Raw genomic sequence first — 14692 nt, 5'->3', positions numbered from 1 at the left:
GGCCCCGCCGCCCGCCGCCGCGCTCACCGGTCGGCCAGCAGCCGCTCCTGCCGCCTCAGCATCTCCCGCAGCTCGGGGAGGCTCCGGCCCCGCAGGCCGCCCGCCGCCGCCATGCCGCCCCGGGGCCGCCGCCCGGGCACGGCGCCGCCGGCCCCGCTTCCGCGCCTCCCTGGGGGCCGCCATCTTGGCGGAAGCCACGGCGCGGCGGCAGGGCCAAGCTTGGGAGGAAGGCGAAGGCAGGGCGGGCTGAGCGGAGCCCGGCTCGGGGAGCTGCAGAAGCCCTCGTGCTCCTCACGTTAACTAGTTTGTATCTTCGCTAATTAAAGGCTGGCCCTGCCCACGTGTTGAGCATGTTTTAGCAGAGTGCAAATTGCTGTTCAGGACTCGAGGACCAGCTTTCGGGGCTTTGTTACAATTGCTCTTTTTACATGGTATTTAAACAGGCTTATGTATAACATGGAGACCGAATAGAGAAATTCAGATTATCATGTAACGTAGACTTACTTGCTTCAAACTTCCTTAGTGCTACAAATGCTGTGGACTTCAGGAAGTCCCTTCCATCTCGCAGTGACAAGGTTGTTAGAGGAACGGTGGTTCCCAGGAGGCAGAGCTCGGCCTCCTGAAGCTGGTCCTAGGCAAGGCTCCTCGGTGCGCCTAACAGGAGAGGCATTTCTCAGAGATCGTCAAAACAGCTGTTCCATGAACAGGATGAACAGAGGCCTATCCCGGAGGGATGGAGGAGGAAGCATTTTAAAATGGCTGCCCAGCCCTTTGTTTGCTCAGCTGGAAGGGGAATGGAAAGGCTGAGGACCAGGGGAAATGAGATTAATCAAGTAGGCAGCTACCCACGGAAAAATACCACGATCGGGGTGAGAAAAGCCAAGTTAAGTGCCTCGTTGAAGAGAACATTTTGCTGCCTGCTATGTACAACCTGGATCATTTCCCAAGAAAATCACTCAGGGAATTTTCCTTAAGAGTTCAGGAAAGAGGAAAAAACTTTTTTTTTTTTTTTTTTTTCCTCTCTCTCTCTCTCTCTCTCTCTCTCTCGCTCTCCTTACCAGGAGATCACTCCATGTTGTAGAACACCAGTTCCCCGAGTTGCTGTCTCTGTAATGCCACCCTAAGTTATGCTGTCTACATAGCATTTCTGTAACTTGCAAGAAGGAATGCTTTATCTGGCCTTTTAGCCTCTTTCTCCTGCGCACACTGGAGACAATGGGAAGGTTGGGCATGGAAACTGCTTCTGCCCACGTAGAGGTGAGTCTAAGTGGAACAATCTCATTAGACATCTGCTCTACACTCATGATGACAGCTCATCTCAGTTCAACTGCTGTTACTACGGATACAGAAAAGTGATGCTGGTGAGTTAGTTTATCTGCTAACCTGCATAAACACAGAAAAAGGAAACAAAAGATGAAGAGGGTAAAGTGTCCTAGTAGCGTGACTGCTGGGATCGTGATTGATCAGTCTGTATCCTCACTTGAAACATCATTCACCAAGTCATTATTTGTCCCAGATCATTGGGAAGTAACATTGCTCATCTTTAAAGTGTTTAGTTTTAGAATACCATAATCTCTTTCATGGATAATGCACAGTTCCAGTGGCCCAAGAGTATTCATTGTTGTGTGTAATATAGACAAAAAGAAAGATATGCAAATAATTAAGTAACTTGTTCTAGCATAGATTTTTTTATTTTTATTTTTTTAAAGTTTACACCAGTTGCAAGGAACGCTGCACAGCCATTTGTCTGTGCTTTTAGTATTTCTGTTTTATCCATGACAAGTACCACTCGGCTGATGTATTCTAGTCATATGGCATTTTGAGTGAGATAGCTGTGAAGTTTACCTGCCCATATTTTTTCAGGTGGAAAAGTTTTTCCATCAGAAATATCCAAGTCTGTCCAAAACTGGTATTAAAAGTACAGCTAACACTCTCGCTTCTTTTCTGTTACCGGTATAGTTTCCATTGTCCTCCTTTCCTTTCTTCTATTTTAATAAATGCATAAATGTTGCTCTTAATTCTCTTTACTAAGAAAAGGAGGAAAGATGACTTTAGAAATTAGGCTTTGAGACAGGGTAACATAGTTTCTCTGCTGCTAGGTGGAAATAGTGGGTGGCAGGGAGGTAAAATCAAACTACCCATAGAGTAAACCACTCCCCAAATAATAGAAAAAATAGTACCAATATTTGGACTGAAGGTGAATCATTTCCATTTCACTTTTTTTTTTTTTTTTTTTTTTTTTAAGGAATTTTTAAAATCAGCATGATACATCTTTGTAATAATGTATTTCCCTTAATTTAAAGGAAAAAACTCCTTCCTTAGCCTTACTTCTCTAAAAACAAAACAAAACAAAAACATTTTAAAGGCTATCCTATGTTTTCTCATACCTTTCAATGTAGTGGTTTACATTTGGGAAGCAACTCAAATTACTGTAGTATGTCTACGGACCACACACACCTTTATAGAATACTGTAAACTAATATATGCACATTTTTACTTATTTCTCCTTTAATCCACCAGATTATTTTTGGAAGTTTTCACATACCTGAATTTATAGATGACTCCTGCCACCTTTTTCTTGTTTTCCTGTGTTTCTTCCATGTTCTAGTGATGAAACTAGAGTTGGAAGGGCTTTAACTCTTCAGGACTCTTAAGCACATTTCTTCTTCTACATACAAATATCTCCAAGTGCTGAATGGAATGAAATAAAATGCAAGTGGAATGAAACTGTTCAGCATGTACAACTCCATTCTTGGAGCAGGTATTTCCCGTACAGAATTACAGACTTAATGTAGAAAGTACTAACTTGTTACCTATTTGCTTACCCATCCATGTCTAAAAGGATGTCAAATTGAGGATTTGAAGCCTCTCCCAAAAGCTTTAGACTGCAACTTTCAGAACCCTATTTTCTAGTTTCAGCACTGAACATTGTTGATCTCAAGATTTTACAAGGTACTTCTGGCAGTTTCTTCTGAGTACACACACAGGGAAGCATTAGTCAAATAAAACCACATTCTACAGCTGAGCACTGCAGTAACACTGTAATTGTCATTTTTGTAAAACCTCTTCTTATGTAGCTGACGTAGCGTGCTTAATTGTGATTGCCTTCAAGATAAATTGCTATCATCAATAAATGGATATAAACTTTTTTTTTTTTTTTTTTTTTTTTTAAAAAAAAAAAGAAAAAGAAAGTGGGCCACATTCATCCCAATCCTATTCCCGGTCTTAAAGTTGGAGAGCATCACCCCAGATGTATTCAGATGTTATCTGTGGGATCTGAAGATTTTTGTTGGTTCTGTAAGTGCTACATTGCTCAATTCTTGTTTATCCCGTGCACGTCAGTAGTTCTTTATTTCATAAAAGAGTTTGTCTACTTTTTTTTTTACTTGGCTTTGAGAAGAGTCTTTAGTTTTTAGCAAGGGAGTGTCTTCCTGTTCTCAAGAGCACATCTGCCAAAGGAAACACTGACAAGAACGTCAAGGCTGCAGACGTCAAGGCTGCAGAGTAACCACTTGTGCATTCATACATGTTTTGAACAAACAAGATTATGTAGAGTAAGAGTTTGCAAGGTAAGTTTATTTCTCAGTGTTTAGACAACAGAACAAAAAGTTTAAATACAGTATTTATTGCAATTTAACCTTTTCAGGTCTTACATACAGGATGTTTTAAAAGCATACAATTTAATTGCATTATTTATACAGCATATATGAAAACTGTATCCCAAAATACTTTCCAGAAGATCTGGAATCACAGAAGAATACTTACCATGGTACAAATGAAGTCATACAATTGACTTACATTTAATGCACTTTCTGGTACTTAACTATATGGCTTTTATTGATGTTTACAGAAATTTTACTAGTTTCTAGTCTTATAGTACTAAGTAATCCAATCTCAAACTGAAAAAAAAAATGTACTGATACATTACAGTCTTTTCAGTCAGATTTGTTATTATTTCTGCTAATTTACATGGCTGCTGATTTGACTGTAAAGCTCTATATTTTCATGTAACGCAATTATATAAATACTGATCCTCTCCTTCTCTTCACAGTTGCCAAAATTAGACCAATAGTCCAATCAAATAATGGTCATCCAGCTCACTAAATATCAAAATGCTCTAAAATACAGCATAAACTTCAATCCTTATTAGATTTGGAAAAAAATGTCATTTTTCATCAAATAACAAAGACAGAGTTTACACAGAACACTTTTGCAGGAAAGATTACTGCAGTCTTGGTAAAATTTTGAGCAGATGATTATAATTTTGCAAGTCTCAAAGTTGAAATATCTTGCAATATTTTCAGAGATATACTCAGAAATGTATTAAAAGCAGAGAGAACTTCCTTCTGAAGACTATATTAGAACAGCATTTTGATTCATCCTTCTCTCTACTACCGTTCGCTGAGCTCCTCAGTTACCAGGTTCTGTTTTCTGAATTCTGGCCAAAACCAGACAGAGCTATAAAAGTATTTTTACTTAAAATTTCCAGTCCATGTCTTTCTTTTACAACAACCTGCACTTCCATTAATGTATAAATAAAGCCTTCATCTATTCATCCTGTTTTGATGGTAACTCACCAACCATGGTTCAGAATTAAAACTCTGAAATACAATCTGACTGTTTGGGCACATAAAATGGTAACAGGCATTATGCAATGAACTGACATTGCATCCCTTATGGATATTAATATGAACAGATAGGATTAGTCTCTAGTATTTCTCTTCAAAATGGATTTTGTCCAAATATCAGCAAATATTTTTGGTCTTATCAGCCACTAGAGGGAGATCCGATTACACATGTACAAAGCCTGGGTCTGAAATTTGGGCTGGGTCATAAACCATCATCTTTTGGATTCATCAACATAGATTTTCAACTTAAATATATTCTCATTTAGAGTTTCACTTCAAGATCCTAGCTGTTCATAACCTAACTCAGTTATTGATCAACTTAACTGTTACTTGGGAACTTTGTTCAAACCCACTCAAGCACCAAAACTTCTTTCAATCAAAAATGCAGGTTGAGACTACAGCTGTTTTCTTGTCATTGGTATTGCGGTGCAAGACAACTCCTCTGCTTTGCATAATGAGGGTGCTTCCTCTGAAGGACTTTTGATAGGGAGCATCTGACTTAATTCTCAGGGACCTTCTCTACAAGCCCTTCCTAGCTCAATAAAAATAAAAATTTTACGCCTAGAAGAGGTGAGCAATTTAATCAAATGTGTGTTATTATTCCTGTTCACTAATGCAACAGCTGGGGTTTTCTTTGACCTTGATACCTATGAGATCATTCTCACTCATTTATCACATGCAAAGTAAATGAGTTTCCTTTTAGAGCTATTAACTTGGTGTAATTTTGCATTTTTCTTTTTAAAAGAAATGCTGAGCTGTTAATGTTTGTGACTTCTATCCCAATAAAGATTACAGGCTTACTTCACACAGTAGATATTTTACCTTTTTGTCAATGACTTTGACTGCAATTTCTCTTGAATTCTATGCATACTACAACCCACAGTACTGTGTTTGACTTTCTAAACAATAACAACCATTCTAAGTCCTCAAGAGTTGAGCAGGTCATAAGAGAAAAAAAAATAACTTACATGTAAATAGAGGATGATCTAAGCATAAAAGCGGGAGCTTTAATTACATCACACAATTCTCGTTCCTGTGAGGTACTTGTACTACATCAAAATATCCTCCAGTCCAGGCTTCTTTATTTACTAGTTAAGCAGCACAGTTACAGAATAAACAAAACTATCTAAGAAAACCAGAAAACCATGAAATAATGCAGGAGTAAAACTGGAATTATGAGGTGAGTTTTATTATTTTAAGTACAACTCTGAGTACATTTAATTTGAACAGACTACTGAATTTAAGAACTTGTATTAAACTGGAGACAAAAGCAATCACTATGTGAAGCCTTGTGGCAAAGTGAATACTTCTGGGGTTGATATGCAGTGCAAGAACAGTATTAGTCATACAGAACATAAGTTGTTTGTTTTCTATAGCAGTTACTGTAATAAAAAAAATAATCTGCCCTGCATTCATGTTAATAGCACTACAAGAAAATACTAATAAATTTGTTTTAGTTCAGTAAAAGTAGGAGATCTAAACAAAATGTAAAAAATACACTATATATATTTAAATAAGTTCGGTAGTAGATGCAGTAACTCCTGCTGGTATTTTGAAGATAGGGATAAGATTTTAAATGTTTTGGGAAAAAAAACTACTTAAGATCAAAATCCCGATTCAGAATTGCTATTGCTGTAGGAATTGCAGAAACCGCTACAAGTTGCTGTAGGCAAAATGCTGTTCAGTGAGAATTTCTTCCTCTAATGCAAAAGTGATAATAATAATAAAAAAAAATCCTTCACAATTCCTATTGAATGTAAAACCAGTGGTCACTCTACCCCATGACTGGGAAGTACAAACCAGTGCCTCATCTAACAAAGAAAAACCCATCATAAAGCTGCTCTATCACTTACTGTTTTGAGCAACAAACATGACGTTTCATTTGCATATGTTGAGGGCATTCTTTGAGAATAGCCCAGATGCATCTCTCCCTTCCATCAAAAGAGTGCTGGTTACTAGTGAATCTATTCCAGGGGAATGGAGCCCTCAATCTCTGCAGGTCTCTGTGATAGATATGAACAGCCCTCACACTTTGTACACAAAGGGGGAGCTTTCAGATTAATGCCCTCTGCAGGGTAGTTTCAGATTCTTCCCCTGGCAGTATTGAAAATAAAATATATTAGAGGTTCATTGTACAAATAGAACACATTTGAAGAAAATCTGTACAGCTATACAACTCCTTCCTTACAGTTATTTGAAATGACACATTGCACTAGACAGCTTCTAAAGAAGCAATAATGACAGCTGTTTCATTTATCCCACTTCTTGCCTATCTCCCTCACAGTTAATGTCTGTAGTAACTTCAGATATGAAGCTACTAAAAAGCTGCTTTCAGGATAAATTTAGCAAGACTCCATGCTGCTGTTCTTCTCTATGGCTTGATAAAAATGTATCTAATCAAGCTGCAAAGGCGCAAAATATTTGCTTGTATTTAGAAAGCACGTTGACCTGAATGCTCAAGATGTACTGTTCTTTGTGCTAAATTCCAACACTCTCTTGAATGGGGTGTATGTCCTCACTGGCCTTGCACTTTCAGGAGATCTTCTGTTCTCAATACTTGTGCTGTTAAGGAGACAAAACAAAAATTAGAAAATTAATGTCAGAGGGCTCGAAGTGCCACTACAACGAGCTTGTGCCTTGTTATTCACATTGATGGGCTAAAATTAAACTATTCAATGCAATGGTATGTTCCATATTTTTTTTTTCTATAATGCCACAAAGTAAATTTGATAAAAAAACATGGCTGATACTGACAAATTTACATGCTGGCTACAAATATACATGGCTAAAAAGTCGTTAAATATATCTATTTGAATTTATGTAGCTAAGAAATTAACTATCATTTCCAGCTTTGACAAACATATTGACAATTTGAGCTCTGCTGGAGTTCATATTGGAATGTTCAGCAATAGAGCTGCTTTGCTGAAGGATCCTGTGACAATGAAGATAGTGGCATTAAATTTAGAACACAACTAATTGTGAAGTGTAATTCCATAAAAGCAAAACTGCATAGAAGTCAAATATAAATTCAAAAAACCAGAAAAAATATCAGATAAGTAGGATTTGTGGTAATATATAAAGGGGATCCAGAGAGGAAAACAAAGATATTTACATCCTGATGCAAACATATGTTGGCGTCCTGAGTGAAAAGCACTGTTTCTGATGTTTCAAAGTTCATGCCATTAAAATCTGCTCTAGGCTGAACACTGTCATGCGTGCATTTTTAAATTGGGAAGGGAAATTTTAGTTTGCATTTCATATGCTAGTGCGGATTTCACATGCTAATTTACATTGCTCAAACTAAATAGTTCAATTTGCAGCACAGTTAAAATGAACTAGTTTACCTGTTGGTAGTAAAAGTGCTATGCAATGATCCTCGTTACTGTACTGTTTTGCCCCTCCTTGCAAAGGTTTGCTGGGGAACAGATTCAAATGCAAGCATTGTTTCCAGGGCTCAGTACAACCCTATTGCAGCATTTGGGACAGAGGATGGGGAGGAGGAGGAGAAGGGAAGGCACTATGGCTGAATCTTTACTAAACCTGGCTGCAGAGCCACCCACCACCACAGAACAGAGACAGGCGAAGAAGTGGTAATCTGACTGTGCTGTTTACTTGGCAATTGTCCACTTAGGCCTAGCATAGCTCCAACAATTTCTGCAGCCCTGAAATGTTTCTGTTGGTGTTATCTGCCCTTTAAAATGGTTCTTGATGCATCTGGGGGAACACAGAGAATAAAGCATGCATGAAACCAGCATTAAACAGGCTCAGGGCAGTGCTGTCTATTGTCTTCTGCTGTGGTACTAGCAGACCTATTTCATCAATATTTTCTGCATTTCACAAAGCCAGATCTCTTGACTTCTAGCTTTACTCCCTGCTTAAAACATGGTACTGTAACTAAGTACTCCCCGAAGGTCTGCAATACATTTGCATCTAAAACTGCTTAAGTCATTAAAGCATGTTATACCTAGTACCTACTAGTTCCTCTTTAAAAATTAGGAAAATTTTGCAAAACTTGACAGTTTGTGCTAATAGTGTACCAACACAGTGACAATAAAGGACATTATGAAGAAGTTTGCTATAAACAAGCAGAAAATTGACATACCTGGATGGAAGATCACAGCCTACACCAGCATCCCTGGTTTCTACATTGGTCTTTGGTTGATTTTCCATTAAATAGTCCAATTTATCTTGTAATTCTTTATTCTGGAAAACAGTAATTTTCAACACAAGTTTATTTTATTTCAGTTATGTTAATTAAATTACATTAATTAAACAAGAAAAAAAAAGTTCCAGATTGACTTTTTCCATAAGAAATTATGTAAGAGTATTTAGTGAGAAAATAGAGTCCTTATTTCTCAGAAAACAAACAAAAAACACTTAACTGTATTTGTTAAGAAGCTTCTAAATATTTATAATACCATTACGGAATTCTATGTCAAGAAAGCTAGCATTGAAATTGTACATCTATCCCAGTTAATTGAGTAGATAAAGCCATCACATGGAGCACAGATGTGGAAAAAGTGACCTTCATGACCACTCAAATCCCAGGCTACTTAATACCTATACCCCTTATTACTCCCTGCTACTTATTAGAATCTACAGCCCCAGGAAGAAACAACAGCAGAAAATTTGTCTCTATAGTGAAGGTATTGAGACTTTGTATTACATACATTCTTTGTGTGACTGGTATTATAAGTTTAATTTGCTGAAGTACAGCAAATATGTACAATAAACATGCATTTAGGCAACATCAGATCATATGAGTTCAAATTTTATTGGCTTTCATAAAATAATCAAAGAATATAATGCCTTACCTCACATTCTAAGAAAGAAATTTTTTCTAAAAGCTGTATGATAAATAATTCCTTCTCTTTGACTTTCTTCCTTAGCATTTCAATCTGTGAAGAAAAAATAAAATAAAAACATTTGGTCTAATGTGGATGGGAAGCACAGGAAAAAGACCTAGATACTGCAGGAAGAAAAGATGTTTAACTTTATTATTCAGCAACTATTGAAAAGCTATACATATCCGCAAACTACTTTTAAGCTACTTAACTGTGGCTATCATCCATACAGTTAAGATAGTTTGTATATAGATGATATAATCATAGAATCATTAAAAGACCTCCAAGATCATCTGGTCCAACCATCCCCCTACCACCAATGTCACCCACTAATCCATGTCCCTAAGCACCACGTCCAGCCTTTCCTTGAACACTCCCAGGGATGGTGACTCCACCACCTCCCTGGGGCAACTCGTTCCAATGCCCGACTGCTCTTTCTGAGAAGAAATTTCTCCTGTTTTACAATCTGAACCTCCCCTGGCACAACTTGAGGCCATTCCCTCTAGTCCTCTCACTAGTTATCTGCGAGAAGAGGCTGACCCCCAGCTCCCCACAACCTCCTTTCAGGGAGTTGTAGAGAGCAATAAGGTCTCCCCTGAGCCTCCATAGGACTTGGGGAGCGGCTGAGGGAACTGGGGTTGTTTAGTCTGGAGAAGAGGAGGCTGTATGCTAACATGTATACTAACATGGCTTTTAAGAATCTATAAACCTGGATACAAAATGGAAACTCAAACATTGTCATGTAACAAAGCAAACTCAGGAAAACTCAATCTCTGATTCAAAGGCCTTTGCTCTAGTGAATTTTACCTACATCCAAAAATAGGTTGCACATTGCTAGTTTCTTGAAGGTCTTATTTGTTCAGTTCTTTCCTGGCATACTAAACTCATTAAAAACAAACAAACAAACAAACAAACAAACAAAACACTGTTTTTTCATTTTATACAAAGGTAAAGGCAATAAATTATTTACAAGTGTTCACAAAAATAAAAGTTAGCTGCACCAAAAGTATTGCATCTTAATATTGTTCTCTATAGAATGATGATGATGACCTTTGTACGCTCTGGAATTTCTGCTGATCAGAGTCATACAACAAGAACTTTTGCATTAAATCTGTCCCTGCTACCAGCGCAAGCAGGTATGGCCAGAGAAACTGGGTGCACCCTGGATTTCGTAACCATCTCTTATTGCTGGCCCAAAGCTGGTCTCATTGCATGGAAATGGCTTTCTAAAGCTCCTAAAGCCACAAGCATTTCTCTTCTTCCGTTCTTCTGAACTTCTTGCTTAAAGCCGATTTGCTGTGTAAGGTGCATGCTGTAATCAGCAACAGTTTAAGAAACCTGTTGACTTAATTTAGGAGACAATAGAATCTTGTGCAAACATGTCACATTTTCTCCTTGGACCAAAGGAAAAATCACTGGTTATTCCCTCTCAACTCTTGCTGACTGCACCTACTAAAATGGTGACTAATAAAAAGAGCAAACAAAAACAATAGCTAAATAGCAACTTCAAATGTTACTGCTTCCCCAGGAGGTGGTTCAGGTTCTTACTCACACAGCTGTAGACGCACACACCACTTAACAGGCACAACAGGCAAGGTGCTTCCTGTATCTGCAGTTACGGTCTGCTTCAGGTGCAGAAAGCACTGATAAAAATACTTCTGTGGCATCAGAAGTGCACTGAAAGATCAGTTTGTAGGAGACAATGGATTCTGCATCATGTTTGTATGCAGGTAGGAACTGGGAGAAGATAAATTTCCCACTTTGTCCTGGGTTCATGCAATTTTTGTCTTAAAACAGCAATGAAAGCTGATAGCAATGGACAGTATTTATGCGCTCAGTGTCAAATGGTGTCAAGTCTAATTCTTCTAATTAAATTTAAATTGACCTTTCTTGAACATGCTATTTCATGTCAGATGACATGAAAGAAGTATAAATTCAGGATTTTTCCCCTTCAGAATCCATAGGAATGCATTTCTTACAACTGCAGTGCTGGAAAATCATTAATTAGCCCCCTGTCCCTGTTCCATGCCAGCTCTCTTTAACTAGGCAGAGCCCAGCCAACAACCTCTGCTGTACTCAACAGTGCATTATCTGAGTCAAGTGTCTCCATGGTTCCTCAAAATTAGAGTAAATTAAAGATTCAAAAAGTTTTTGATCTTACACCTGGAAGCTGAAAAACAGATGTAAACCAAGGCAATAACTGGATGGTCTGCATCACAAACAGAATGCCAGTCTACCATGCACTGCTTTTAGCAAAGTCTTCATTATCGTATGTACAAAAAAGCTAAAGCTGTGTTAGATGAGGAAAGATATAAAATGCCTTTACAGCACTAGAAAAGCGTGTGCTCTGCACGTTCCTTGCTGTTATGGGGCAATATGCCAACAGGGAAAAAAGTAGATCTATACTTCTAGCTTTCTTCGTCATAAGAAAAGTATAAAAATATCCATACATAATAAAGCATAGGCATTTTCTATAAAACTTCACATAAAATGAGGTAGCCTTTTTTGTCAGATTATTGGTTGGCTATGAGTTTCACAATTTTAGTAATATATTTTCTTTTTTTCCTTAAAAACCTAGTGGATTTTACTAAAATGAAATATTTTATAGAATTTTATAGAACCAAACAAACCTCAGAATAGATTTATTTTTCTGGCAGTCACAAAGACAGACCATTTCCAATTGCTTGGTCAGATTTTTTCATGTGCTCTAACTAGTCACTTTTTAATTCTATATTTTAGAACCAATTTTGTGAAAGCACATTAACAAAACCCTCCAAGACCACCAGTTTAAAACTTTTCAATACATCTAGAAATGATTAATAAAAATATTCACATCATGTTAAAAGAGAATGATATAATACTCAAAAGCACAATCATCAAAGCACCAGTAGTACTATCAGCCTCCCGAAAATCTACAGTGCAACCAAAACTCACAGAAGCATTAAAAAACGAAGAACAGATAAATAAATCTGACCAAAGTTATAAAATCACCAAATCCACTTTAATTCAGTTTTCCCGATTTTCAATTAACATTAACACAATAATCAGTTTTTATTAGAAAAAGCAAAATGTAAATTTCATAGAGTATTTTTAGCTGAACAGTTACAGAATATGAGTGCTGACATCATTCATCTTTCTCAAAATCAGTTTTTTTTTTTTTTTTTTTTTTTTTTTTACTTTGAGATGCATGCAAAAGTTATCAGTCATCTGAAGGTATTATCATTTCAGTTTCCTGATGACAGAAATCTAAAGCTTGTAGCATTTTCAGAACTGTGTAACTTCAGAATTTTCAGAACGGTGTAATATCTTCTTCTTTAATTACTACTTTGTTTACTAGTATGACTAAATTAAGTCACTGGTTCAACAGCTTCAGCCCTGCCAGTAAATTTCACTTGAGAAAAGATAAACTGTTCTTTTAGGATTTCTAAGTGGGTCTTCTCTGTTGATATTCTGTTTTCCTCATGTGCATACAAGTAAATAATTTTAATGCCTGTAATCAGTACAATGCAGAGAAGACTGAAGCCAAGCAGAGCTATGAGCTATGGGATCAGGGGAGGGTTTTGCCCTGATAGATACACATTCTTGATTTTGAACTCATCATGTTTTTGAGCTCATCATCAGCTGCCTTTTTTTTTTTTTTTCTTGTTTCCCTCTGGAGGGAGGGATAAGACTGCTTCCTCCTCTTCCCAAACACAAACCTCAACCTCAACTCCAAAAATAAGATATTGTAATTTAGCAGGAATGTTACTGCCTCTGCCTTTTTTTTTTTTTTTTTTTTTTTTTTTTTAAGAATCCTCTAAGAACTGGCAGACGGGACAACATACAACAGCACTCCCTGCCTCCTTTTAACACATTTACATAGCATCAATCAGAGCCCACTTAATCAATCTACTCTTTGTCCTTCTAAATAATTATGCTAGAATTTTAAAATATGCCTTCTCTTTCTAACATATGGAGAAGAGGCAGTGTTGTAGTGTATCATCGCACGCAGTCTTAGTCTAGCAGTAAACCAGAACTGAGTGATTAGACCATGCAGGTTACAGATATGATAAGGCTGCAAATTATGAAACTTATATAAAACCTTTTGGTAGATCTTTACAACATGAACACAACTATAGACAACTCAACTCAAGCCAGCGATACAGGCCGAATACATTTCATGAGAAATTTAGCAGCTGTTATAACGGCAGAGGCTGTTTCGGGGCCAGGAAAACAGTCCAGCAGTCTCTGCTCCCCAGATGCAGCAGAGCTACCTTTGAGGCCACTGCAGAAGGAAAACAAGGCAGAGCACAGCAGGGCACCCATACGACATGCACACATGCTGTACTCCCCAACACACAGACAATTACTTGTCTCAGCACTACTGCTGTCCAAGGGCTAAAATGGCTTCCACCAAAGCTGTGAAACACCTTTAAGCCTACCACAAGGCTTGACATGGATGACACATCCCACCAGAGTAGCTTACTACAAAAAAAGTTTATTTACGGAATAAGAAATTGGGTACACATCTTTTTATGCCATTAGCTTAGGGAAGACCAGGAATGCGCAAACCTGATTTAATTACTCTTCAAGGGGACATGCACTTGGAGGAAACCAGGAGGAGGGGGGAGGGGGGGGAAGTGGGAGAGTGAGAGAGAAAAACAAACAAACAAACAAAACAGGAATGTGTTTGTGGGATTATATTAGTATATTACTAATATTACTATATTAGATAAAATGAAACTTTAATTCAGTGCATTTATGTAAGACACATTGCATAAAGTAAAAGTGTGATGGTTCCCTTTGAGAGAGGAATGTAACAAGACAGTGGCTCGTAATGCTGGTGTTGGGTAAAGGCTCTTCAGCAATAAAAATAATGCCTTGCTACTTAACATTATTTGGGCTTTTTTCCATAGAAATCTTACTTATGGCAAACTAATCTAAGATAATAATGCTTAGACGTGTATTGCACAAAACATAATCTCAAGAGGGTCTTTGATCCAAGGAGTTGTATGAAGTGAGAGAACAACTAACAGATGACTGAGCATTAGATTTTGACTTTTGGTTGAATATAAGGTAAGGAGAAGGAAAGGTGAAGGAGGATAGGTCAAACACAATACCGAACTAAAGGCCTACATGGTGGCCAGGCCACTCTAGGGTCAAAAACAAATTAGTGCAAGCCGAAGGCTGAATTTCCTTGGACTGAATCACTTCTTGACTGACTCCAGGACAAAAATATCA

The 14692-nt window shown here is 37.7% G+C and overlaps 1 protein-coding gene across 3 annotated transcripts in view; it reads right to left on the bottom strand.

Annotated features, from left to right (window-relative positions):
- Positions 1-14692, bottom strand: part of LOC118171982 (myocardial zonula adherens protein-like) — a 61820-nt gene that overhangs the window by 3874 nt on the left and 43254 nt on the right. The window contains exons 12-14 of one of the 3 annotated variants that reach the window (XM_035335553.1): positions 9443-9526; positions 8731-8831; positions 3560-7190 (exon numbers count right to left, since the gene is read on the bottom strand). In XM_035335553.1, the coding sequence (XP_035191444.1) occupies positions 7085-7190; positions 8731-8831; positions 9443-9526 (291 nt within the window). In that variant the 3' untranslated portion in view covers positions 3560-7084. Of the gene's footprint in view, positions 1-3559; positions 7194-8730; positions 8832-9442; positions 9527-14692 lie in introns of those variants that run through there. The other 2 variants (XM_035335554.1, XM_035335555.1) reach the window with 2 other exon arrangements.

The sequence above is a fragment of the Oxyura jamaicensis genome, chromosome 10, assembly GCF_011077185.1.
Source record: "Oxyura jamaicensis isolate SHBP4307 breed ruddy duck chromosome 10, BPBGC_Ojam_1.0, whole genome shotgun sequence".
Lineage (NCBI taxonomy): Eukaryota > Metazoa > Chordata > Aves > Anseriformes > Anatidae > Oxyura > Oxyura jamaicensis.
Note: the sequence above shows the minus strand (reverse complement) of the source record. Positions and strands in the feature narration are given on the sequence as shown.